The sequence below is a fragment of the Emydura macquarii genome, unplaced genomic scaffold (genome assembly GCF_026122565.2).
Source record: "Emydura macquarii macquarii isolate MOO-44397 ecotype Brisbane River unplaced genomic scaffold, CSIRO-AGI_Emac_v2 contig_965, whole genome shotgun sequence".
In the NCBI taxonomy this organism is placed as follows: Eukaryota; Metazoa; Chordata; order Testudines; family Chelidae; genus Emydura; species Emydura macquarii.
In genome coordinates this window covers 164,683-187,818 of record NW_027131102.1, presented here as the reverse complement: position 1 = coordinate 187,818, position 23,136 = coordinate 164,683, and the positions used below count along the sequence as shown (strand labels likewise).

Genomic DNA, 23,136 nt, shown 5'->3' with positions numbered 1-23,136 from the left:
CTGCAGAGCGAGCAGCTGAGATAGCCGAGCAAGCTGCAGAAAAAGCCCATCAGAGACAGGTGGAATTGGCCAAACTCCAGCACCAGGAGGGAAGAAGGATCCACCGCTGGAATCTGAGAATTCTTCACTTCTCATCAGCAAAGGTCTGGAAAGAATCTGTCCCGTTTACAGAAAGGACGAGGATATTGAAGAGTTTTTATCCGCTTTTGAAAAACTGTAATATTCATCAGGTTCCCGAGAGGAGAAGGATGCCTGTTCTCCTCGCCAGATTGATTGGAAGGGCCAAGAAGGAATTTAATGAAATGCAGTCAGAGGATGCGTTAGATTATGGAAAATTTAAAGAAGCGGTGTTGCAAAGGTTTAAAATTACCCCCGAGTCTTACAGGCTGAAATTTAGAACTGTTAAGTTGTCTGATAATGTCACCTATGTTGCAACTACTCATAAACTGCTTGGCTATTTAAAAAAGTGGATTGAGGGAGCAAAGGCTTATAACAGTTTTAACAAAGTTGTTGATCTGTTTGCTAGGGAACAGCTCCTAGAAATAGCGCCCCACCAGATCAGAGCAGCTGTTATGGACAGAAAGCCTGATACCGTTTTGGAGGCTGCCCAGATTGCGGATGATTTCATGGAAAACAAGAGCCGGGAAGGGCATAGGCCTCAAGGGAAAAACAACCCCTATTCATCGCAGGTGAGAAGGGAGGATGGGTCCAGGAATAGGACTAGCCCCAACTTGGCCAGGAAGTCTTATACCAACCCGGAGATCAAAAGCGCCCACCCTGGGGGAAAACCTGCCGCATGCTTCCAGTGTGGACAGACAGGCCATATAAGGCCAAATTGTCCAAACTATGGGGGCAGGAATAATCCAAGGCCAGCAACCCCCTGGCCCACAATTCATTCCAACGCTGGCGCTTTAAGTGCAGAGACTGGCCAGGTACAGGAGGATCCTGCCGCCTTGTGCTGGGACACAGACACTGCAAGGGTTAATGCTACCTCTTTTGAAATCCCCATTGGGCGGGGGTGAGGATCGCCTCACTAACTATGTGAGGGCAGAGGTGGAAAGGGGCAATGATGAATTCGTAAAGAGCGCCAGGGTCAATGGGATCGAGTGCACTGCATGGAGCGACTCCGGCTCAGAAATCACCTTGGTTAAAAGGGATTGATCCGGGAGGAGGATTATTTGCCGGGCAGGAGTGTGAATTTGGTGGCGCTTTCTGAGTACAAATCGAAGGTGCCCTTGGCGAAGGTCCACTTGGAGTGGGAAGATTTTAAGGGTGAAATGGTGGTGGGGGTGCGGGATCCGCTCCCGACAGATGTTTTAATAGGAAATGACTTGGTAGTGCTGAGGAGCAAGGTCAATGTCGTCACTAGATTGCAAAGAAAAAATGACTTGGATGTAGATGCCCCACCTGATAGCCAAGAGGCGGGGATCTTCTCCAGCGCTACCAGCGGGGAGTGAGTCAGATGTGCCTCAGACGGCTCTGAATTTGAGTGAGATTTGGAAGGAGTTTGTTAGGGCGCAGTAAGAAGATGTTTCTTTAGAGGGGGCCAGGAGGGAGGCCCAGAGCCTAGCTCCAGCAGAAGAGGGAGCAGGCAGGTTTTTTCAGGCATGAGGGTTTGCTGTATAGGAATCCCCCTGCGGGGAAGAAGCAACCTCATGATGGGAGCTGCAAGCAGCTTGTAGTATCTCTCATGGTTTATTTCTTTCTTTTTACAAAAAACCTTTAGTTTTAGTTATTAGAAGGATTGGCTGGCAGTGTGGGATTTTAGGTAAGATCCAAACTTATATTGCTCTGGTGCTGTGGCTGACCCCTTGGGGTCAGAGGGAACCTTTTTAGTAAAGAGCAGAGAGTTTAAATAACTGGTCTCTTTACTGGACCCAGGGGCTAATTGGGAGCCAGGAATTGGAATGCAGTAAAGGGGGCTGTGGGCATTTGTGGACTGGCTTCTTGATATCCAGTGTGGGGAAATCCGAAGCAGTTCGTGGCTGGTTGGGAAGCTGGGCTTCAGTGTCACCCACCAGCGCTGGGAGAATCTGCTCTCCGTTTGCAGCCTGCCCTGACCTTGGCATTCTCAGGTGGCTGCCCTGGACACGCTTGTGTCACAGATGCGTCCCCTCGTCAGGGCCATGTGTGTGGGGCAGTGACAGCAGTGTGCTCACATGCTGGGGGGAGACAGGGCACAGCTCAGGGCCCACAGTGCTCAGCACAAGGAGGGGCCAGCAACCCCTCTCCTCCCCCGGCTGGGCAGGGGCTGCTGTTTGGCACAGTGGGGTGGGGATCTCCCAGGTGTGGGACGAGGGCCGGGAAAGGGCCGGGAGCTGCTGGCCCTAGTGGGGTGGGCGGCTGCAGCAGCAGGCGACCTACACCTGGCCCGGCCTGGACCACGGCTGGTGCATCGGCCTCCCCCGTGGCCCATCCTCCACAGGCGCTTGGCACGTCTCCCCCTCCCCGCCGCCATCTGGGGGCCACTCTCACCGCGGCCCAGCTCCGCAGCAGGATGGCGCCGGCGCTGGCCTGGGTCCGACTTGTGCCTCTTTATTGGGGAGCAGTTTGTACATTTCAAAGACGGGGGCTCGCGGGTCGTACATTCTGCAGCACAACGGGTCACGGCGCCCGCCCTGGAGCATGGCCCCTCCCCGGCTGCAGGGACGTGTGTGTCTGTCCGTCCATTCCCCAGCGAGTGCGCTGCCCTGTCCATCTGTCCATCCCTCAGTGAGTGCGCTGCTGTCTGTCTATCCCCCAGCGAGCGCACTGCTGTCTGTCTGTCCATCCCCCAGGGAGTGCGCTGCTGTGTGGGTGCTGGGAGTTTGGCACAAGAGCGTTCGGATGTTCCTGGGCGCTCAGCCTGCCCCACCCCTCCAGGCTCATTGCTCAGCGCTGGGGGGGTGTCTGAGCGCACACCACGCTTGTGCCAGGTGTATGGGCGAGGCCGTTCCCTGGGCGATTCCCCTGCCCCCAGCAGCACTGCAGGGCATCCCCGGGGCCCGGCCAGGCCAGCCTGGCGCAGTGGGAGTCCGCCTGGGCGTGAGTGAGTGTGTGGGGCGACCCGGGTGCCCCGAGGGGTCAGGCCTTGCAGCCTGGGTTCTGCTGATCGCTCCCAGGGGACCTGCCAGGCACAGCACAGGGCGTGGGGCAGGGCCAAGGGTGTGGGGCAGGGCCCAGGGCTCGGGGCAGGGCTCCACTCATACCCCAGGGCCAGTGTGGGTGGGACACACACAGGGGGGAGGGGGGGGAAGGGACAGCAGCCCCCTGGGTGGGGCAGGGCTCTGGGGCACGCTGGGCTCCATGCCCACAGGCGGTGGCTGTGCCCAGGGAGTGCAAGGGGGCCATCGGCCAGGAGCGGCTCTGCACCCCCCCCCCACTGTGGATGCTGGAGCAGGGCCTGAGACAGCTTGCTCCCCCCATGGGCACAGGGTGGGTTCCCCTCTGCCCCCCCCCCCATTCCCAGGTAGCTCCTGTGACGAAGTCGAGATGCGCCGAACGTTTCCTGTGTGCGCGCCTCAGTTTTCCCGTGTGTTACCCCGTATGTCGGTGATGGGACCCGGGTGTGAGCGTTGCAGAGGCCACCAGCGGGCGGATGGACCTTCCCCGGCCCCACGTCCGCAGACCTGGCCAGGGCCCGCTGCCCTCCTGGGTCAACCAGCTGCCGCAGGGTGTGACGCCTTGGCCGGAAGGAGATGAAGGTGGATCGGGGGGGGGGGGGGGAACGGCTCAGGGGGGCTAGACGGGTCAGTTCCTCGCAAGGAGGCTCAGGAGCAGGGCCAAGAACAGGCTCTGGGGCGCCCAGCTGGTCACTGCGATAACCACGACTGAATCTGTCCACGCTGAGCCCCTGCGAGCGAATGAACCCCCGGCCGGCCGGCCCCGCTGGCTGGGAATCGCTCGCACTGCAGGGCGGGGGCTTTGCAGGGCGGGGGTCTGGCCCTTCGGGGGGGTCGAGGGGCTCCCCAGGTTCCCGTGAAGGGGCACTCACAGGGGGAGCGCAGGCAGAGCTGGGGGGGGGGGCTGGACCCTCCAAGGCCAGAGTCAGGAGGCAGCTGCACGGGGGGTGTGGGGAACGGGGGGGCAGACGCCGAGCACCAGAATCCTGCCTGGCCGCGCCCCGAGTTCCTGGGGGCTCCGTCACAGCTTCGCAGGGGCACAGACCCCTGAATCACAGTTCCCCCCCCCCCCCCCCGGGGCAGTGCAGGAGCCCGGCCGCCCCGTGTGCAGCAGTGGCCGGCAGTGGCTGCACAGAGCAGCTGCTGAGGGGCCCTGCGGGGAGCCTCAGCCTCAGGGCGTGGCTATGGGGGAGCAATGCCGGGGCGGGGGCTGGGCATGGGCAGGGCTGCCCTGGGGGGGGGGGGGGGTGCAGCATGGCAGATGTGTGGGGTTACGGTGCATGCCCAGGGGTCGTTGCTGGCAGGGGGCACGGTGCAGCCACGGGGGCAGGGAAGTTTCTTGCCATGGGGGAGATGCTAGGGAGATCTCTACCCCAGCGGGGGGGGGGGGGGGGGGGGGCGCGTGTGACTGGGCTGAAGGCCCTGGGGAGGCGGGGGGGCATTCACACATGCGGGGGAGGGGCATGTTTGCCACCACCTCGAAATGCCCCATTTGCACACGGTTCCCGGGGTGCGGGGCCTGCTGCGCCGGGCAGGCTGGTTTCCCGCGGGTGCTGTCCTGGCCAGGCTGGCTGTGCCCCTGGACCAGGCCGGGCCGGGCGGCTCTGCTCTGCGGCGTGCGCATGGCACCAGGGCCGACCCCTGCGCTGGCTGGGTGTGGGGCTAGCCATGCTGGGCCCGTCCGGGGGCCGGGGCCGGAAAGGAGCAGGCAGGAGCAGGGGCAGAGGCGGCTGGTCCAGAGCAGCTACTGTCTCTCCAGGAAGGGCCGGGCTTCGCTGGCGGCTGGTCCTGGCGGCTGGGAAGGGACGAGGAGGGGCCCAGTGCCCGCCCGCGCCAGGCGCTGGCGCCATTCTCCATGCCGGCCGTGGGGCTGGGCGGGCGGCGGCCGTGGGGCTGGCTGGGCCCATGGTGCCCGCAGGGCAGCGCCCAGCCTAGCAGGCGAAGTCCTCGAAGACGCCCTGGGGGGCGTAGCGGTGGCGGTGGTTGGGCAGGATGCTGGTGCTGCAGGCGCCCTCGGCGTGTCGGCCCCGCATGGTGCAGGGGCTCTGCAAGGGAAGGCGGCATCAGCACCGCAGCCGGGGCAGCCACCCCCACCCCCAGGGAGCTAGGCCTGGTGCCCCTCCCCGCCGCTGTGCCCCACGCACCAAGGCCCCCCCCCCGCTGCGAGGCCCTGCCCGGCTCACTGAGCACCCTGGCGTGGGGCGGGGCGGGGCACATCCAGCACGGTGCTGGCCCCCGGTGGCTGTCTCAGGCCTGCCCTGGCCACGCCGGCCGTGGTTACAACCCAGGGTAGGGTCTGGCCAGGCCCCCTCAGTGAGCCGGGCCCCCTCCCGCCGCAGGGGGAAACGTCCCTGGCTGTTAGCCCGGCCTAGCTCCCCCCACGCCCTCCCTGGGCTGGAAATTAGCCCCTCACCCCACAGGGTCCTGGCTGCAATGGCGCCCACGAGACACCAGCCACGGCCAGCGCGCCCGCCGGCCCGGCTTGTATCGGCCAGGAGCCTCGCACGGTGGCACCAGGGCCCCCGTACCGCCTGCCCCGCCCAGCGGGGTCCTGCTGTGATGGGGACGGGGCAGCCACGGGCACCCCCCAGGGATTAGTCAGCACCAGGCCGGCACATGGCGCTCGCCGGGGCCGGGTTCTGGGCTCACCGGGTTCTGGCCCCGGGGCTGCTGCCCTGGCAGTGAGCGGGAGCCGGCCTGGCGGCGCAGCGGCATGGTTGTCAGTGGTTCACTGTGCTGAGGGCCCGGTGTGACGACGTGGAGAGTCTCAATGTCCCCCTGCGTGCGGTGTGCCTCAGTTTCCCCTGTGTGTCACTCATTATTGCGGTACTGGGTTAAGGGTGTGATTGTTGTGGTGGCCACCGGAGGGCAGGGGCGGCTGCCTCTAGCTCCCTGCCCCCAGCCTCTCTCGAGCCGGGCCGGGGGGGGGGGGGGGGGGGGGGGGCAATACCTGCTCCTGCAGCTCCTCCAGCCCCAGCGTGGCGATGCTGCCCGACGGCTTCTTCAGGGGCAGCTTGGAGCGGCACAGGGCGCGGCTCAGCCTGTCCCGGATCACCTGGGCACGCGAGAGAGGGAGGGGCTGCTCACCCACACACGGACATACACACGTGTGCACTGAACACACACCCCAGCACACGTGTACAGACACACACACACGCCCTGACACACACACGTGTACAGACACACACATGCATCCACACTTGGGGGTGGCGGGGCAGTCCCTCCTATGCCCAGCCCGGTGCTCACACTCCCCGGCTGCCGGCGCAGGGAGTCGGGGGCGGCGGGCATGAGCCGTGGTGAGAGCAGCCCAGCCCCCACCCTGGCCCCCTTGCCCCAGCTTGCAGAACGCCAGGGCGCTGCAGGGGTGGGGCGGAGCTGACATGCCCCCTGCCTGCCCCCGGTGTACAGGCAGACGCTCAGCTCCAAAGCCAGTTGCCCAGCCATGCTGTGTCCCACCCGCCCCCCGCACAGCCTGCCCTGCTGCGCCCCCCCCCCTCTCCCCCCCGCCGTGCACTTAGCCTGGCGTGCCCTCCCCGTGCACCCAGCCCCACTGTGTCCCCCTCACGGCACAGCCAGCCCTGCTGCACCCCCTTTCGTTCCCCGGGCCCCTGTGCGGGGCGGGCGGGCGTGCGCTCACCTCGTAGATGTAGTCCAGGATCTCCAGGATGGTCAGGATACTGGCCCCGATGAACAGCCCCATCTGCCCCCCGATGTCCCCTGGCAGCAGAGAGGCAGCTGGTCATGGGGGGGAGGGGGGAAGGGGCCGTAGGAGCCAGCCCGGCTCAGCCCTCTGCGCCCATCGGCCAGGACAGGCCCTGGGGCTGGGGGCATGGCTCTGCTGGGGGGCACCTGACAGAGCCCCAGAGTCACCGCGGCCGGGGGCGTGTGGGGCAGGAAAGGGGAGAGTCCGGGGGGGGGGTCAGGGAGCAGTGAGGGGGGTTAGTGCGAGCGTGTGGGGGGGGGACATCAGGGAGTGGGGGGTATTACATCCAGTCCAATGCTGCCCCGTGGCCATGCCCAGCGTCTGCCCCCACAGGGTACCCCAGGGCCGAGCCGCCCGTGTGACGAAGTGGAGCACTCCAAGGCCGGATTCGGGAGGCAGCTGCACTGGTGCGAGGGGCCCTGGGGAGACTCCCCCCCCCGGCTAGAGAACTGCCTGGCTGCCCCCGAGGGGTTCGAGCCCCATTCCCGGGGGACTCCAGCACACCCCAGCCCTGCCGTAACTGCCCCAGGCAAAGGGCAGGGTGGCTGCAGGGGATGGGACCCATCACCCCGCCCAGCCGCTGTGGGGGTGCCCCGGGCTGGGGGCAGGTGTGGGGGGGTCCAGGGGCAGGGGGCGCCCGGGCAGCGACTCACCCAGCAGCCCGGCTAGCTCGTAGGCCTTCTTCTGCTCAATGGCCTCGTAGTTCAGCGCCTCGAAGAAAATGTCCAGCACCAGGAAGTTCTCGCTGCGGGTGGGGACACAAGGGAGCAGGGGCTCGGCGTGGGCACAAACAGGGGGGGGAGGGGCGTCTCGGTGCGGGCACAGTGTCCGTGGGGGGTGGGCACTCCACACACACACAGCATCCTGGGCACTGGGGGAAGTTGCCAGGGCTGTGGGAGGCCTGGGCCCAGGAGCACTGGGTGCTGTGGGGCTGGCGCTGGGTGCTGGGAGGGGAGGAGGCAGGAAGTGACGTGGGGCTGAGGCGCAGCTGTTGAGCATTGTGGGGCTGTGCTATGGGACTGGGGCCCCTGAGAAAATGGGGCCCTGGATGCTGTGGGGCTGGCACAGAGCTGGGGGTGCAGAGTAAGGGGCACTGTGGGGCTGGGGGTAGGCTGTGAGCAGCAGGGGAGCAGCGGGAGGGTGCTGAGGGGCTGTCCCTGGGACAAAGAGTGCTGGGGGGCCGGGCAGGGTGGGGGGCCAGGCAGGCTCGCCGTGGGGCAGTGGGCACTGGGGCAGCGGGCGCTGGGGGCCAGGCAGGCTCGCCGTGGGGCAGGGGCTCACCGGATGTAGGTCTCGTTGCGGTGGTACTTGCGGGCGAGGTAGCGGGCCGAGCCCCGGTTGGGGATGCGCACCATGGAGATCTCCTTGGCGTAGCGTGTCAGGTTGCAGGGCGTGGGGCAGCTGCAGCGCTCCTGGGAGTCCTCCACCGCCGCGTCTGCCGGGCACACCGCACGGGACGGGCTCACGCTGGGCAGGGCGGCCTGGCGCCAGGTGCCCGGGATGGCTGGGAATCCCCCCTGCCCCTCTCCCCCTCAGTACTTGTGGTGCCAGCCGCCCCTTCCCCTTCCCGTGGAACCCAGGCTGCCTTCCCCCCCCCGTGGTGCCTGCCCCCCCCCCCACCCCGCTGGCCGTGCTGCCCCTGGAGCCGTGGCGCAGGCGGCACCTACCGAGCGTCCGGTCGGCGCATTCGATGTAGACGTTGGGCGAGCAGATGGACTCGTTCCCTGCGAGAAGGGACCGGGTCAGCGATGCCCGTGGAGCCCCCCAGCCCTGGCGTGTTTCCGAGCCGCTGCCAACACTGGGAGCCTGGCCGCCCCCCTACAGGGCAGCCCCTCATCCCCACGGCCCCCCGCTGCCCAGCCTGCCTCTGGCCTCCCAGCGCCACCTTCTCCAAGGGACCCACGGCACCCTCCGCCCCAGGGTGCCCGCTCAGCCTTGTGGTGCCCCTCTCCCTGGATGCCCCCCGCAGCTCCTCCTCCTGCCAGGGCACCCGCCCTCTCCCCCCCAGAGCCCTCCACAGGCTCATTTCCCTGGGACATGCTGTCACTGACCCATGGGGTTGGTGCTGTGACCCCAGCTCGGGGACAGTCTCTGGGAAGCCCCGTCCGTGGGCCAGGCCCCGAGGGGTCTCGATCTCCCTCTCGGGGAAGCCACATGGCTTCACCGCCTCCTAGACTGGACCCCTGGGCCTGCTGCCCCCCCGCTGCACCCCGTGAGCTCTGCTCAGCGCGTCCCACGGACACAGACCCTGAGGGAGACGTGTCCCATCCCAGGGAGCAGCGCGCCCTGCGTCAGCGTCTGCAGGGACACGCAGCCGGGCGGGGGATGCTGAACGCACCAGCAGCAAGTGACTTGTAAGTGGGGTTTCTTTTGAGTGCTCTGTGTGTGCCTCAGTTTCCCCACGTGTCACTCATGTTTTCTGGTGACGGGAGCCGGGCGTGTGATCATTGCAGAGGCCACAGGAGGGTGGAAGGGCCTTACCCAGCCACACATCCCTGGCCAGGCCCCGCCCTCCTGAGTCAGTCAGGCCAGCGGGGATGGGGTGTGGCCGGTGATGTCCAGGAGCAGAGGCCACCTCGCCCAGGAAGGAGACAAAGGGTGGGGCAGGGGCTAGGGGACCTGTGGGGGGTGGCTGGGGAACAAGGCCAGTCCCCTGTGAGGGGCCAGGGGGTCGCTGCTGTAACTCCCAGCTGAGCTGCTGCCAAAGTCTCTCTGTGCTGTGAGCCTGAGACCTAACAACCCCCGACTCCCGCGCCAGCCGGGAACTAACAACCCCCGACTCCCGCGCCGGCCGGGAACAAACAACCCCCGACTCCCGCGCCGGCCGGGAACAAACAACCCCCGACTCCCGCGCTGGGCGGGAACAAACAACCCCCGACTCCCGCGCCGGCCGGGAACTAACAACCCCTGACTCCTGCGCCAGCCGGGAACAAACAACCCGACTCCCGCGCCGGCCGGGAACTAACAACCCGACTCCCGTGCCGGCCGGGAACTAACAACCCCCAACTCCCGCGCTGGGCGGGAACTAACAACCTCCTGACTCCCACGCCGGCCGGGAACTAACAACCCCCCGACTCCAGCGCTGGGCGGGAACTAACAACCTCCTGACTCCCGTGCCGGCCGGGAACTAACAACCCCCCGATTCCCACACTGGCTGGGAACTAACAACCCCCTGACTCCTGGCACAGAAGGGGGTGGGGCAGAGGGGGAGGGGCGGGGGGCTCACCTGGCACAGAAGGGGGCGGGGCAGAGGGGGGAGGGGCGGGGGGCTCACCTGGCACAGAAGGGGGTGGGGGGAGGGGCGGGGGGCTCACCTGGCACAGAAGGGGGCGGGGCAGGGGGGGAGGGGCGGGGGGCTCACCTGGCACAGAAGGGGGAGGGGCGGGGGGCTCACCTGGCATGTGCACCATGCGGCAGTGGCAGCTGCTGACCACGGTCTCCTTCTCGCACTGCAGGCGGCAGGCGGCGATGCTGTAGCCCTCGTAGCCCGGCAGGACCTGCTCCCCCGGCACGCTGGCCCGGCAGCTCCCCCAGGGCTGGGGCAGGTAGGTGAGCTGCGGGGCACGGGGGGCAGTGAGGGGGGGCAGCACGGCAGCCCTGGGGCTGGGCCACCTTCTTGGCAGGGCGCCCGCACGGGGCCGGGCGCAGGGACACTCGTGGTGCCGCCACTGCTCCGGGACGGGGCCCACGCCAGGCTGGAGGGACCTGGGTCCAGGGCCCGTGCCAGGAGCACCACAGCTGCGTGGGGACGGCTCAGTTCGGCTTGGCTCGACTCGGCCCACCCACAGGGATCCTGCCAACCGGCTTGGCCCCCCAGCACCTTAGCTATCTCTGCCCCCCGTGGCCCCACCAGACAGCTCTGCCCACCCCCCGCCACGCCCCCGCCCGCCCAGCACCCTGCCCCCCTTGCTCACGCTGAGCGCAGGGACCGGCCCAGCCTCACCCTCTGCTGCTGGCAGGACACGAAGGTCTGGAAGCCGGGGGAGACCCCGAAGCCCAGCTGGTGGATGTAGGGCGGCTCGTCCTGGCTGTGGATCTGCACCCGGATCCCGGCCTCGAACGACGTCTCATCTGCGGGGGCAGGGAGGGGCTGGAGGGTCAGCGCCGCAGACGGCCCAGCGAGGAACCCCACGATCTGCCCAAAGGTGCCCACCCGCACCCAGCACCCACCGCCCCTCCCCCACCCAGCACCCCTGCTCCCTGTGATAAATGCCCCCACTCACTGCCTTCCTTCCACCAACTCACCACCTGTCTGTGCCCCCGACACTCCTGCTCTCCCGCCCCACCTCCTTCCCTGGGGTCGCCCCATCCTCTCGCCCGGCTCCCCGGCCTGGGCCGCTGGTCCCCTCTGCCCCCCCATGGCAGCTCCTTCGCTCAGGGCTGGAGTGCTCACAGCCACATGCACCGGGGCAGGGCCGGGAGGTCCTGTGGGGCAGGGCAGGGCAGGGGGCAGACAGGTTGTGCTGGGGGGCAGGGATCAGGGCAGTACTCGACCCTCGGAGACTGGCCCCTGCCCCCCGCCGGAGCGACCCAGGGCTCCTTGCCCCTCTCCAGGGTAGCTCCCCTCTGTCCAGCGCCCGGCACAGCACCGCAGCCCCCCGGCCCGTCGGCGGCGCTCACTGGTCTCTCTCCAGATGGGCAGGTATTCCTCCTGCTGGATGTCCAGCATCAGCTCCAGCCCGTTGCCCATGCCGCCCTGCCGGGCCACGCGCGGGCTGCGCTTGTCCGCGTTGAAGGTGTAGCACTTGCCGTAGCGGGTGTAGACCTGGGGGGCAGGGAGATGGGGGGGGTTAATGGCATCGGGGGGAGCCCAGCCTCCAGCCCTGGGGCGGGGCTGCTACCCCAACCCCACGCTTGGCCCGGGGAGATGCAGGGCTTTCGAAGCGCGCTGCGCTGCCCTGTGTGGGGCTGTGCATGGCCCTGCCTGGCCCCGTCTGCTACAGCAGCCTCAGGGCTGCACCGACCTACGCGCTGCCCCGGCCGGACTCGGGGGCAGAGACCAGCCACAGCACAGGGCACTCTGGCCATGCCCCCATCCTCCCCGTGGGCCTTGGAGGCCACAGAACAGCTACTTCAGAACCCCCCAAATCCAACCCGCAGCCCCGCGGAGCAGCCCGGACTCCCCGACATGCAGCTCTGCCGGGGCCTTCGGTCCTGACCCGGATAAATCCAGCTGTGCCGCCCCGGCCCGGCCGGTGCCAGCGTGCTAGGAGCAGGAACCCGGCGCTTGGTGCACATCAGCCCCACCCGCCTCGAGTGGGGAGCCAGAGCTCCCTGACCCCCGGCTGGATTCACTGGGTACCCTGGGACCCACTCTGCTCACTGCTCCCCTTTGCCACCAGGCAGGTTGGGTACAGCACGGCTCCCCCCCCCCCCCGTCTCCACATCACCCCCCCCGTGCGACTCTGCCCCCCAGCCACACGGCCCCTCCCTGGCCCACGTCACCCCCCAGCTCCAGCAACCCACTCAGCCCTCCCTGCGCCGCCCCAGCCACACAGCCCCTCCCTGGTGGCGGGAGGGGGGATAGGGAGAGACCCCAGGGCAGCAAGGGCCCAGCCGGCTGCTGGAGCTGTGGGGGCAGAGCGAGGTACGGGGGGGTGGGGGGGCTCCATTCGTACAGCCCCCCTCACTGCCACGTCTGAGCCACGCAAACGCCCGCGGATTCACCCTCCCGCCCAGGCCCATCTGTCATATGCCGCGCCAGCAACCCGCCTCAGGCCACGGCCAGCAGGCACGGCTGGGCACGGAGCCTGGCCCACCACAGCCCTGCCACAGCCCCGAGCCCCAGCCCCAGCCAGCCGCCCCCCAGCGCCCCGGAGCCCGTCGCACGGCGGGCACTGACGGGGGTGAAGTGCTGGGGGCCGCAGGGCTCCCCGCGGAAGCGGCAGGCCAGCAGCATCTCCTCCAGCCGGTGGCCCAGGCGGTGGAAGAAGCTGTGCATGGTGCGCTCGGAGCGGCGCGGCGGCAGGAAGCGTGAGTAGTTGGCCAGGCGGGTGAGCCAGCGGCGCTGGGCGTCGGGCAGCACCTCCAGCAGGTCAGGGCGCAGGGAGCGGTTGGCCCAGGCCAGGCCCAGCCACTGCCCCACGGAGTAGAGGTCAGGCCGGGTGAGCTGGCGGAAGCGCGCGGGGTTCTTGTTGCAGAGGGTGACGGCCGGGAAGTGCAGGCGCGCGGCCGGCTCCATGCGCACCCGGCTCTGCACCGGGCAGGACAGCAGGTAGCGCACGCGGTCGCTGGCCCAGGTGCTCAGGAGGGCGACGGCGAGCAGGAAGGCCAGGCCCCAGAGCAGGCGCCGCGGGGCCGACTGCGGGCGTGAGGCCATGTAGTGCAGCCCATGGAGCTTGGTGCGGCGCAGGAAGCGGGTGGTGATCCGGACGAAGGAGCCGCCTGGGGCTGGGGCCGGGGGCGCCCCCCTGGGGCAGCAGGAAAGGGGCTGAGGCATCGTCGCCAGCTGGGCCTTGAGTCCTCCGGATTCAGCCAGGTGTCAGCTCGCCCTGGGAGGCACCCGGCCCCGCAGCCCACCCCGGCTCTGCCCTGGTTTCCCTCCAGGGACGTCTCTGCCTCAGGAGCCTCTGGCGCAGCTGCCAGGATCCCGCACCTTGCAGGCGCCAGTGACGGGTGAGGGGCGGGGCGGGGGCTGCTGCAGACAGACGCCCTCCTCCCAGCTCCAGTCGGGAACGGAAAATTCCTAGAGCTTCCCCGGAGCCGGGCTGGGCAGGTGGCATCGTACCAGCCGGCGAGGGAGGCCTGGCAGGACCTCGGTGCCTGGCGGGGGCAGCGATCCCAGGGGTTTCACACCCCAGCTCCACATAGCCCAGCCATCTGGACACACCTGCCGGGAGCCGCGCCCCAGGAGCCCAGGCTTCTGCCCATCCTCGGCCCCTCAGACAGTGCCAGGGCCCCTCTGCCAGCTGGGCAGCCTCCACAGGCATGACGTGGGGGGCGGCAGAGGGGCAGAGCTGGGGAAGGGGCTGGGGAGGCTCCCCACACAGGCTGAGTCGTTCATGGGCAGCAAAAACCCATCCCTGGCCCTCCCCACCCCCGGCCTGGTGGGATCACTTTGAATGCTGCGGGAACCAGCCTGGCACTTCCCTCCACCGCCCCTGCCCCTTGATCTTACCCCCACACGCCCGGGTGCAGCCAGCCCTCACCTCAATCCAGGCCACAGGCGGCGTCGGGCCGGCCGCGGTCCCACCATGCCAGGGGCCGGGAGGGTCCCCCCGAGCCGGCCGTGCTGCCGTGACACCGGTCGCTGCGAAGCGGCGGGCGAGGCGCTGATCAGAGCCCAGGCCCCAGCATGGGGGGAGTCTGCGCCCCCCCGTCAGCTCCTCAAAGGGAGACGCTGGCAGCGCGGCTCCGCCAGCGAGACGGCTCGTCAGAGCGGCTTCAAAGCAGCGTCTCCGCGGCGTCGGTGCCGCGTGGCAGCCTTTGATCAGCCTCAGCCCTGGCAGCCCCTCCCCCAGCCCCACATGGCGAGACCCCCCAGCCAGCGTCGAGGGGCAGGGCCCGGCTGCGGAACCGGCCGTGCCCACCCGCCAGGGGCGCTCGGCCACGTGGCACCCGTCGGGCAGCGCTCGGGCTGGGACCTGGCGTCTCTGCAAGTCACCCCGTTTGAGGGGCTGCCGCGGGACGCTGCTTGGGCCAAGCTCCTGCTGCTGCCTGGGGGCCAGGGCTGGGCGTGTGCAGCTCCGGGCGCAGCCCAGGCCAGAGGAGAAGCCGCCAGCAGCCTCGCAGAGCCGGAGCCTCAGACACGGGGCGGGGGGGGGTGTCGCAGCCGCCCCACATTGCAGCCACTGCTGCAAATACCCTGCAGGTACCACGAGGATCGCAGCACCGAGGGCAGCCACCCGGCGCACGCTGTCCAGCCAACCCCAGAGCCCCCAGCCACACCAGCTCACCCAGGGCACCGCCACGTCCAGGCCAGGGTCTGCGCCCACTGCCCGCAGCAGTGCAGGGACGGGGCAGCAGTGGTGTACGTGGCTCTCCGGCACCCAATACGTCACTACATCCGTCCCCCCGTCGGCGGCAGCGGTGGTAATGCCCCACGGGGGGGGGTGTCTGTGGGCCCGTTTCCTGCTCCCCCAGCCCCACCGCTGTGCTCAACACCTGTGGAGACAGGAAACCGGGCCAGGGATCTGCCCCTCCTGTGCCACTGCACAGCCCTTCTGTCAGTGACGCCGTCTTCCAGGGGCAACACAACACCTCTTCACAGCTCGGGGCTCGAACCACGGGCCGAGGGCCGGCTATAAAAAGTGCTGCGCGCGGCTCGTTACATTCTACCATCGTCACGTAAAGCCGCCGCACGGTATCGAGCTGGTAACGAGCTGGGCCGTCGTGGAGCAACCAGGGCCGACACTGCACTGAGTATCCCGGCTCATGACATGACCACACACGTGGAGACGCCTCGGGAGGCCAGGAGACTAACCCCTCTGCAGTGCTACATTCAGCCCTGTCGCTCTTTTTGTGCCGGAGCAGAAGAACCCCTTCCTCTCCAGCCAGCGGAGAGGCTCTGAGTGCACCAGACAGGCCGGACAAGCCCATGCAGCCATGATACACGGGATGGATGAATATTGGGTGCGCCTCAGTTTCCCCTGTGGTGCATAGGTAGTCAGCTGGTGGGGAAGGGCTGCCTGGGCCCAGGTCCATGGAGAGTCTCAGAAGACAACGGGCAGGACATTGGGCACCTAGCAACAAATGTGAGCCCTGCCCAGGAGCTGTGTGAACAAAGCCGACGCAGACCCTTGCTCTAGTGTATCAGTGCGATACAGACAGAAATGTTTCCTGCCTGGTCTGGTAACGGCGCAGGCTGTTCAGTGCGGCAGGAGTGGATCCATCCTGTTAGCTTCGTGCAGTGAGCTCTGTCCTGAACCCGGTGCTATTGAACCTACAATACCGGGATGAATTGTGTGTGCGAGTGAGGAATGTAGGTGCTGGGCATGAACAGACCCAACCTAAACTGCTCTGAGAACAGACGGGGAGTGAAGACACCAACTGCCCCGTCCTGACCCTGGCGGCTGAAGAATAGCTACCAACGACCCTAGCGTGCAAATAAACGCCCTAAAGTACAGAAGGATCCGCCCTGGGAACAGACAAAGCACAGAAAGAAGAGACGAGTCCTGCCTGCAATTAGCTGGTGATTAACAACCACACTGAGCCTGGAGGCAGCACGACACAGCCAGGCCCAGAGACTGACACCAGAGCAGCAACTGTAAACGGTGGGTAAAAACATGGAAACCATGGGTCTCGCTCTGCAATTGTCATCCTGGAGCATCAGAGGCCCAGCTCCCTCCTCGTGGCCAGCCTAGTTAGTCACTAGGCTGGCTCGAGCAACACATAAAAGGACCGGTCATTATATCACACCAGTGTGTGTGCGTGCGTGCACACGCACTCTTTGATATTCTTACATGTTCAATAAACGCGGCGTGTTGCCTGGCCCCCTGAATAAGACCCTGCTTGTCTTATTCCCTGCCGGAGGGAGCACATCACACTAACACACGCACACTCGCACCAAGGGCTGGCACTGCCCTGCACGGCCAGATCCCCCCACACACACCCACGCCTGCCAGGCCTGGAGCCCCCTGATGTGCGGGGCCGGGGCCAGGATCTGCCTGGCTGGGCCTTCCCGCTGGCCGTGCGACTCACCCTGCATGCCTGGCAACGCCGCACCTCCCCAGGAATCACCACGTCCCCCCCCACGCTGCCCCTGAGCCACGTCGAGCTGAGACGCATTCGGGGATTTGGCTAAAAGCAGCGAATTGTCACAGCGTCGCCCCGTTCCCGGCTCCTAGGGGAGTCCTGCCGGGGGCGACAACCCCAGGAGCTGCGTGGGATGAGGCAGGGCCTGTGATGACCCACCTAACGCCAGCGGCTCTTACACCAGTCCCCAGCTAACTCGGGGCAGGAGCAGCCCCCGTCCTGCTCCGGCTGGCCAGGAAGGCAGCGTGGGCACAGGGGTCTCAGTGCAGGGGGTGCAGCCCGGGGGAGCGAGAGTCTCCCCAGCAGTGCCCGGCCTGGCCGGCAGGTGGCAGCAGGCGCACACAGATGGGCCCCGGCTCCATCACCCGGGGAGGCCGGGAGCCTGTACCCCCACCAAGGCCCACGGATCTTGGGGCAGCCAGGCCCCGAGCCCCACACAAGGCTGCAGCTGCCCGTGCAGGGCCCGGCCCTGCTAACCCAGGCCCCCTCGCGCAGCCCCATGGCATGGCCTGGCCGCAGCACCCCAGCAGGCAGAGCCCCGGGGCAGGAACCAAGGGGGAGGGGCAGGGCTCCGGGGGCGACGTTCAGGGGTCTGGGCTCGGGGCCCAACACCCCTGGGGGCTCAGGGCCAGCTGCACCAGGGGGTGAGGGGGGCGGGGAGGAGCCCACACAGGCCGGCAAGGGGTCACGTTCCCCCTCTCCCCCGGCACTCCCTGCCCTCGGGAAGCCAGGCTGGCAGAGCGGGGGGCTGACAAGGGCAGAGGGCACCCCAAAATGAGAATGGCAGAACAGCAGCTGTGCTGCGCCGACACCAGAGATAGGGCCAGGCCCAGGTCGCTCTGGGGCAGCGGCAGGGGGCACGGGCGGGGGGTGATATGAGCACAGGACATTGCAGCCATGCTCACCGGCCTGGCTCGGGGTGCAGAGCCGGGGCCTGGACTGACGCTGGTGGGACGAGTCTCCCAAGCAGGGGTCGGTGCAGAGGGCGCAGTCCCTGTGGGGCTGGGCTGCTGGCTTGCATGTGGGGGGCGGTGGGGGCTGCCCTGGGTTTGCACAGGAGAGGGGCTCTAGCCAAAGGCAGGGCAGGCCCCCGGCACCGCACACGGCAGTGTGGCCCCCTCGCTGGGTGCCCGGCTCCTGGAGCCCTGCTTGGCGCCAGGCAGGGCAGCGAAGGGAGGGGCTCCGCTGTCCCGGGACAGGCCCAGCTCCGTGGGGTTTCTAGCAGGCACCAGGAGCAGGAGACGCGCCCAGGGTCCACGTGCAGCCGGAGCAGGCGGCGAGGAAACGGCCCCGGCTCTCCCCAGCGCCCTGCAGGCAGGACTCAGGCGTCGGGAGCGTGGGGAGCGGGCCTGGGCGCCAGCCCCCCGGTCTCACAGCGTCTCCCCCGAGCAGGTCGCTCCCAGGGCCGTGACAGGCGCTGACGGACGGGGCGAGGGGCACGTGGCAGGCTGGGATGCAGGGCCAGGCCACGTGGAACGTCGTCATTAACGATCCGGCCGGGGAGCGCGCGTGGCCCGGACCAGACAGCGAGCGGCTCCGCCAGGACCAGAGAGGCCAGGACAACAGGTCGCGCCCGTACGAGACGTGAGCCGGGCAAACAGCCAGTCGGCCTGGGAACGTCAGAGCGTGACAAGCAGTGAAACCGCTAATGGGGACGGGGCTGCACGCACCGTGGGGCTCGCGGGGCTCTGGGCGGGGGGGGGGGGCAGCCCTGCCTTGGCGCAGACTGGGACCGTGCCTGTCTGAGGCTGCCTGGTGCTGGGCAGGGAGAGCGGGGGGCTGAGCCCCGGGGCTGGGCTGGGGGGTGGCAGGAGCTGGCCCTGCCCGCAGGGCGGGGACTCTCTGGGGCTCTGGCAGCTGCTCAGGCAGGAGGATCTGGCTGTGGGTCACTGGGCAGAGACGGGGGGGCCTTGCTCACAGCCCAGGGGGCTGAAGGAGGGAAACCTGGGCCGCTGCAGGCCAGGAGCCGTGGGGAGGGAAGGGAGGGAGGCACCCGTGTGCACCTACCCCCCTTCCGCAGCACGTGGGGTCCCTGAGCCCTTCTTCTAGGAGCTGGCGGGACAGAGGCTGGGGCTGCGGCTCTGCTAGCCCTGGGCCCGCTGCTCCCTGACCCTGGCCCCCAGCGGCGCTGGCTGGGGGGCGCAACAGGGACCCAGCAGGGCAGGCCCCGGCGGGCTGGGGGCACATGGGGAGCTGGCCGGAGCCAGCCCACAGCCGACGGACCCCCGTGACATCTGGCTGGCGGAGCACAGAACAGTCCTGAAGGGCTCCGGCGTTCCAGGATGACAAACCCAATTAGAGACAGGCGAGGGCGGGCCGGGGGGGCCGGGGGGGGGGGGGGAGACACAGGCAGGCGGGTGAGAGGCTGCCTGTGCCGGGAACATGATTTCCTCCCAGCAGCTGACCCAGAAATGTGCCTCCCAGGGCTGGGGCTCCTGCCTGGCTCCGTGCAGCCGGCTCGCCAGCTCCGGGCAGCCCACATCTGTCCTGTCAGACGCGATTGTGCGGCACAGGGGAAAGGCAGCAGGCCTGGGGGGGCAGGCTCCCACGTGAGTGCAGCCAGGCCCCCCCACCCTGCCAGCATCTGTCTCAGCCCCCCAGCTCACAGGACACCGGTGCTTTGGGGACCCAGGTTCCCCTTGCTGGAGCCAAGATCCACTTCACTGTCTCCATCCTCCATCTCCCTCTGCCCGGCTCTGTCCCCGGCTCTCTGTCCCCTGGGCCCAGCAGCTGGGATCCCCGCGCTGCGTTCACGCACAGGGAAGCCCCCCTATTAGGCAGGGTAATTTCCTCATTTCCCAGCCGAGCCGTGCAGACGCTCTGACCTTGACAGGAAGAGCTGCACGCGCGTCTCGCCAGCCGGCTCACCGCTGAATTCACCTTGGTAGCGCCAGGGCCGCGCTCCTGCCATGGCTGGGCCTGCAGCTCTCCCACGCTGCGGGGAACGGGGCAGGGGAGGCTGTCCTGGGGCTCTGGCAACGGGTGTCGGTGCTCAGATTGGGGGTGCTGGACACCCCGCTCGGGGCCTGGCCCGGGCCTGCCACTGCCCCAGTGTGAGTGGGAGTAGGAGGCCCCGGCCCGCAGGCTTGGCTCTATCTCCTCCCCGGGCTCGTCCATCCTCAGCGCTGGGAGCCAAAGGAGCCCATCCACTGAGACACCCCCCCATTGGGGACCAGGGCCGCCCCAGCCTTCCTCTGCCAGCACCGAGGAGTCCTGGGCCCCCGATCCCGGGGTCGCCACTTTCCAACCCCGCCTGGATTCCCCTGCCCCCCACACACGCAGCCCTGAGCTGCAGTGGCCAGGGGAAACTGTCCCGTTCTTCTGACTCTGCCCCCCCCAGGAACGCTCGTCCTCCCGCCCAGCCAAGACACCAGAGCTTGGGGATCCCGCTGGCCCGGCCCAGGCTCTGCCGCTGACTTGTCGGTGCTGCCCCCTCCCCATGTGTCTGCGCTGCGCTGGGCCGGGCTCGCGCCGGTCGCTCCTCGGTTTCCCGGTCCCCGCTGCAGCCGCGTTTGATGCCCCGAGCAGCAGTGAATGCGGGGCTCCGAGGAGGCGAGAGGCTGCAGCCATGTGGCAATGGAACAGAGGGCAGCGGCCCAAGGCCGCCCGGCCTGGTGCCGGGACCCAAGGGGGGCCATGGGCACCATTAACGGCTCCCTGCGTGGGGCAGCTTGGAGAGGGCGGGCGGCGGAGCTGGGGATTCCCGTCTCGGCATGGCTGGGGCCCGGCCCAGGGACCACGCTGGTGGCCAGGATGGCGCCGCGCTTCTGCCACCTGCCAACAGCCTTCACGGTGCTCAGCGCAGACACGGGCCCGGGAAACGCTGGGCCCAGAGCTCGGGCCGGGCCGGGACATGAGCGACGGACCAGGCCCCGCGAGGCCAGGCCCGGGGCAGGAGGACAGCCAGCCTGAGTCCACGCCCGGCCAGCGCCACGCACCCACTGCAGCTCCCAGCCCCACTCCCACGGCGGCTGGTGCTGGGACGTGGCATGGAGCCGGGGGGCAGAGACGGGAAGGGCACGATCGGAGACACCGAGTCCAGCACAGAGAGCGAGCAGGATCCCCCACCTGCCCCCTGCCAGAGCAAGCGAGCGAGTGAGCGAGCGGGGCCTCCCCCCGCCAGAGCGAGTGAGCGAGCGAGCAGGGCCCCCCCAGAGGGGCTCGAGGGGGGGCAGGTGCTGAGCTGGGCTGGGCTGGGCCGGGGCGAGGCTGCGCCAGGCAGGGCCCGCGGCGCCGGGGGAAGCAGCCCGGTAATTGCAAGCTGCAGCCGAGGCGAGCCTGGCCCGGAGTCGCAGGCGCCCGTTGCCAGGGGAGACGGCCCCGGAGCCGCGCAGAGACGAGCCTTAAGTGGCGCTGGCAGAGCCAGGGCACGGCCCGGACACGGGGCTGACAGCCGAGCGCTGCGGGGACAGCGCGGGGGGGGGGAGCTCGTCCTGCTGCCCAGCCCCCAGGGCAGCCTGGCCCCATCACCCCCCCGCCGAGCCCCAGATCAATCTGCCCCCCTCCAACCCCCACTTGGCTGGGGCCCAGAGTCATTAACAGTGACTCAAGTCTGCTCCCCCAGGGGCATCGCCCCACCCCCGCCCGTCCCCTCCCAGCCCCAAACTAGCCCAACCCCCCAGTAGCTGCTGGCATCCACCCCAAGCCAGGCCCCCCAGGCCACAGGGGCTGCAGGGAGGGGAGGGGGGAGCCACAGGACCCCCATTTCTCATGGGGCTGCCCTGAGCTGGGGCTCTGCATGCCCCTCCCCCCAGGAGAGCAGGCTCAGGCTGAATGCTGGGGGGCTGGGCACAGCGGGGCGGAAAGCAGCCAATCACAGGGGTTTAACCCCCAGGCTGTGCCCCCCCCCCCCCCCCCCGGGTCCCTCCCAGCTCCGGCCTGGAGAGATCCCGGCTGGGAGCCAGCGCTGCTCCTCTGACCCCCCCAGTCCACCTGCGCTGTCCCCCCTCCCCCCCCCCGCCAGCTCTGCCCGTGCCCCCCCACCTCTCAGCACACTCGCTGACATTCACCGCCTCGGTAGGGGGGGTGAGGGGGGGCGGCGCTGACGCCAGCATTGCCGCTGCCTGGGATATTGGATCCGTTTGGATTCAGCAATTTCGACTCATTTCAAGCCTGATTCCGCAGTAATTTTCTGACCCAGTGGAAGGGTTTTGCTTCGATAATACCCGCCCTCCCCCCCCCGGTTCTCCCACGTGTCCCTCCCCTCCCGCTCCGAAACCTCACCCCAGGCAGGATCTTAGCTCCCACCTGCACCAGCAAACGGACCAGCCCGAAGCCCTCCCGCCCGCCTCCCCGGCTCTGCCCTGGCACCGCAGCGCCCGCCACCCCCACGATCCCGGCAGAGCGTGAGCAGCTGCCAGCCGCAGCAGGGACGCAGGGACCCCCCTGAGCAGCTGCCAGCCGCAGCAGGGACGCAGGGACCCCGCTAGTCCCTGCTCCCCACGCCAGGCGCCCATCTCCGGCCGGTCCCAACCAACCCCAGCCAAAGCACCGACGTGCCTCCTCTGGGGAGAGTCCGACCCACAGGGATTAGCACCCACCTGGCCCGAGAGAGCAGGGCACGGGACGCCCCAGAGGGGCAGAGCCTTGGGGGCCCTGCAGGCAGTGGCAGGGTTACCGAGGACACACTCATGCCCTCCCCTGTGCGGCTGTGGGACAGAAAGGGTGGCGGGCATTCCCACCGGCTGCCCGTGGTGGGACTGGTCCCACGGCTTTTCTCATGGGGCAGCAGCCAGGCTTCTCTCGGCGACAGGTTCGGGCTCTGCCCGCAGCACAGAGAGGGAGGGCCAGCGAGAGGCCAGATTCCCGCTGCTCTAGGCGGGGGGCGAGTGCGAGAGGTATGGCGCCGGGCGGCACGGCTCTCCTTCCAGAGCCAGGGACGGCAAAGCTCAGCTCGCCTGGGGCGGAGACTCAGAGCCCAGCGCGTTCGTCCCAGGGAACAGCCAGGGACGTGCTGACGTCGCCAGCCAAGCCAGTTCTCCCAGCAGGGCCTGAAACCCCACGCAAGGCGAGCGCGCCCGCAGCTGTTCCGGCTGCCTGGGGGCTCCAAGGCGCCTGGCTCTGGCTCAGCTCCCACGTTCGCAGGCTGTGTGCGCGGGAGGCACAGGACAGCACCGAGCGCACCCCGAGGGAAGCACCGCGCCGGCCCGCCGGGGAACGTTCCAGCCAGCCTGGCCCACCCAGAAAAACCACCCCAGTCTGTGCCGCACCAACACCCCTGGCGCTGAGCGGGGGGTCCCGGCGGTGAATCATTGCCCAGACTTCTCGGGGCTTGCCGTGGCTGACCACGGGCTGGCTGACATGTTCGTTTGCACTCGGCGCTTCACAGAGCACAGCGAGCCGCACGGCAAAGCACAGCCGCGCAGTCACCGAGAGCAGCCGGAGAGAAAAACCTGGCCTGACCGAACTCAGCAACCCGCCGACACGGAGAAAACCGGCTTCACGGCCAGCTCAGATCCAGGCCGGGGACACGGGGCGTCTGGGGAGGAGAAGCAACGCGGGGAAATTTACTCCAGCGGCCAACAACCCGCCCTGGGAACAGACTGCGGGCACCGGGGGACGAACCGACAGGCCCTGGTGCCGCTAGGACACTGCTCACCACGTGACCCGTTCCAGCTGAGCTAAGCAGGCGCGTTGCAG

The 23,136-nt window shown here is 68.3% G+C and overlaps 1 protein-coding gene across 1 annotated transcript in view; it reads right to left on the bottom strand.

Annotated features, from left to right (window-relative positions):
* Positions 1-4,658: 4,658 nt before the first annotated feature.
* Positions 4,659-23,136, bottom strand: part of ASIC4 (acid sensing ion channel subunit family member 4) — a 33,753-nt gene continuing 15,275 nt past the window's right edge. Inside the window, exons 2-10 of the mRNA XM_067543668.1 lie at positions 11,425-11,569; positions 10,748-10,875; positions 10,199-10,358; positions 8,472-8,528; positions 8,086-8,239; positions 7,458-7,549; positions 6,739-6,818; positions 6,052-6,156; positions 4,659-5,146 (exon numbers count right to left, since the gene is read on the bottom strand). Of these exons, the coding sequence (XP_067399769.1) occupies positions 5,033-5,146; positions 6,052-6,156; positions 6,739-6,818; positions 7,458-7,549; positions 8,086-8,239; positions 8,472-8,528; positions 10,199-10,358; positions 10,748-10,875; positions 11,425-11,569 (1,035 nt within the window). The 3' untranslated portion in view covers positions 4,659-5,032. The remainder of the gene's footprint in view (positions 5,147-6,051; positions 6,157-6,738; positions 6,819-7,457; positions 7,550-8,085; positions 8,240-8,471; positions 8,529-10,198; positions 10,359-10,747; positions 10,876-11,424; positions 11,570-23,136) is intronic.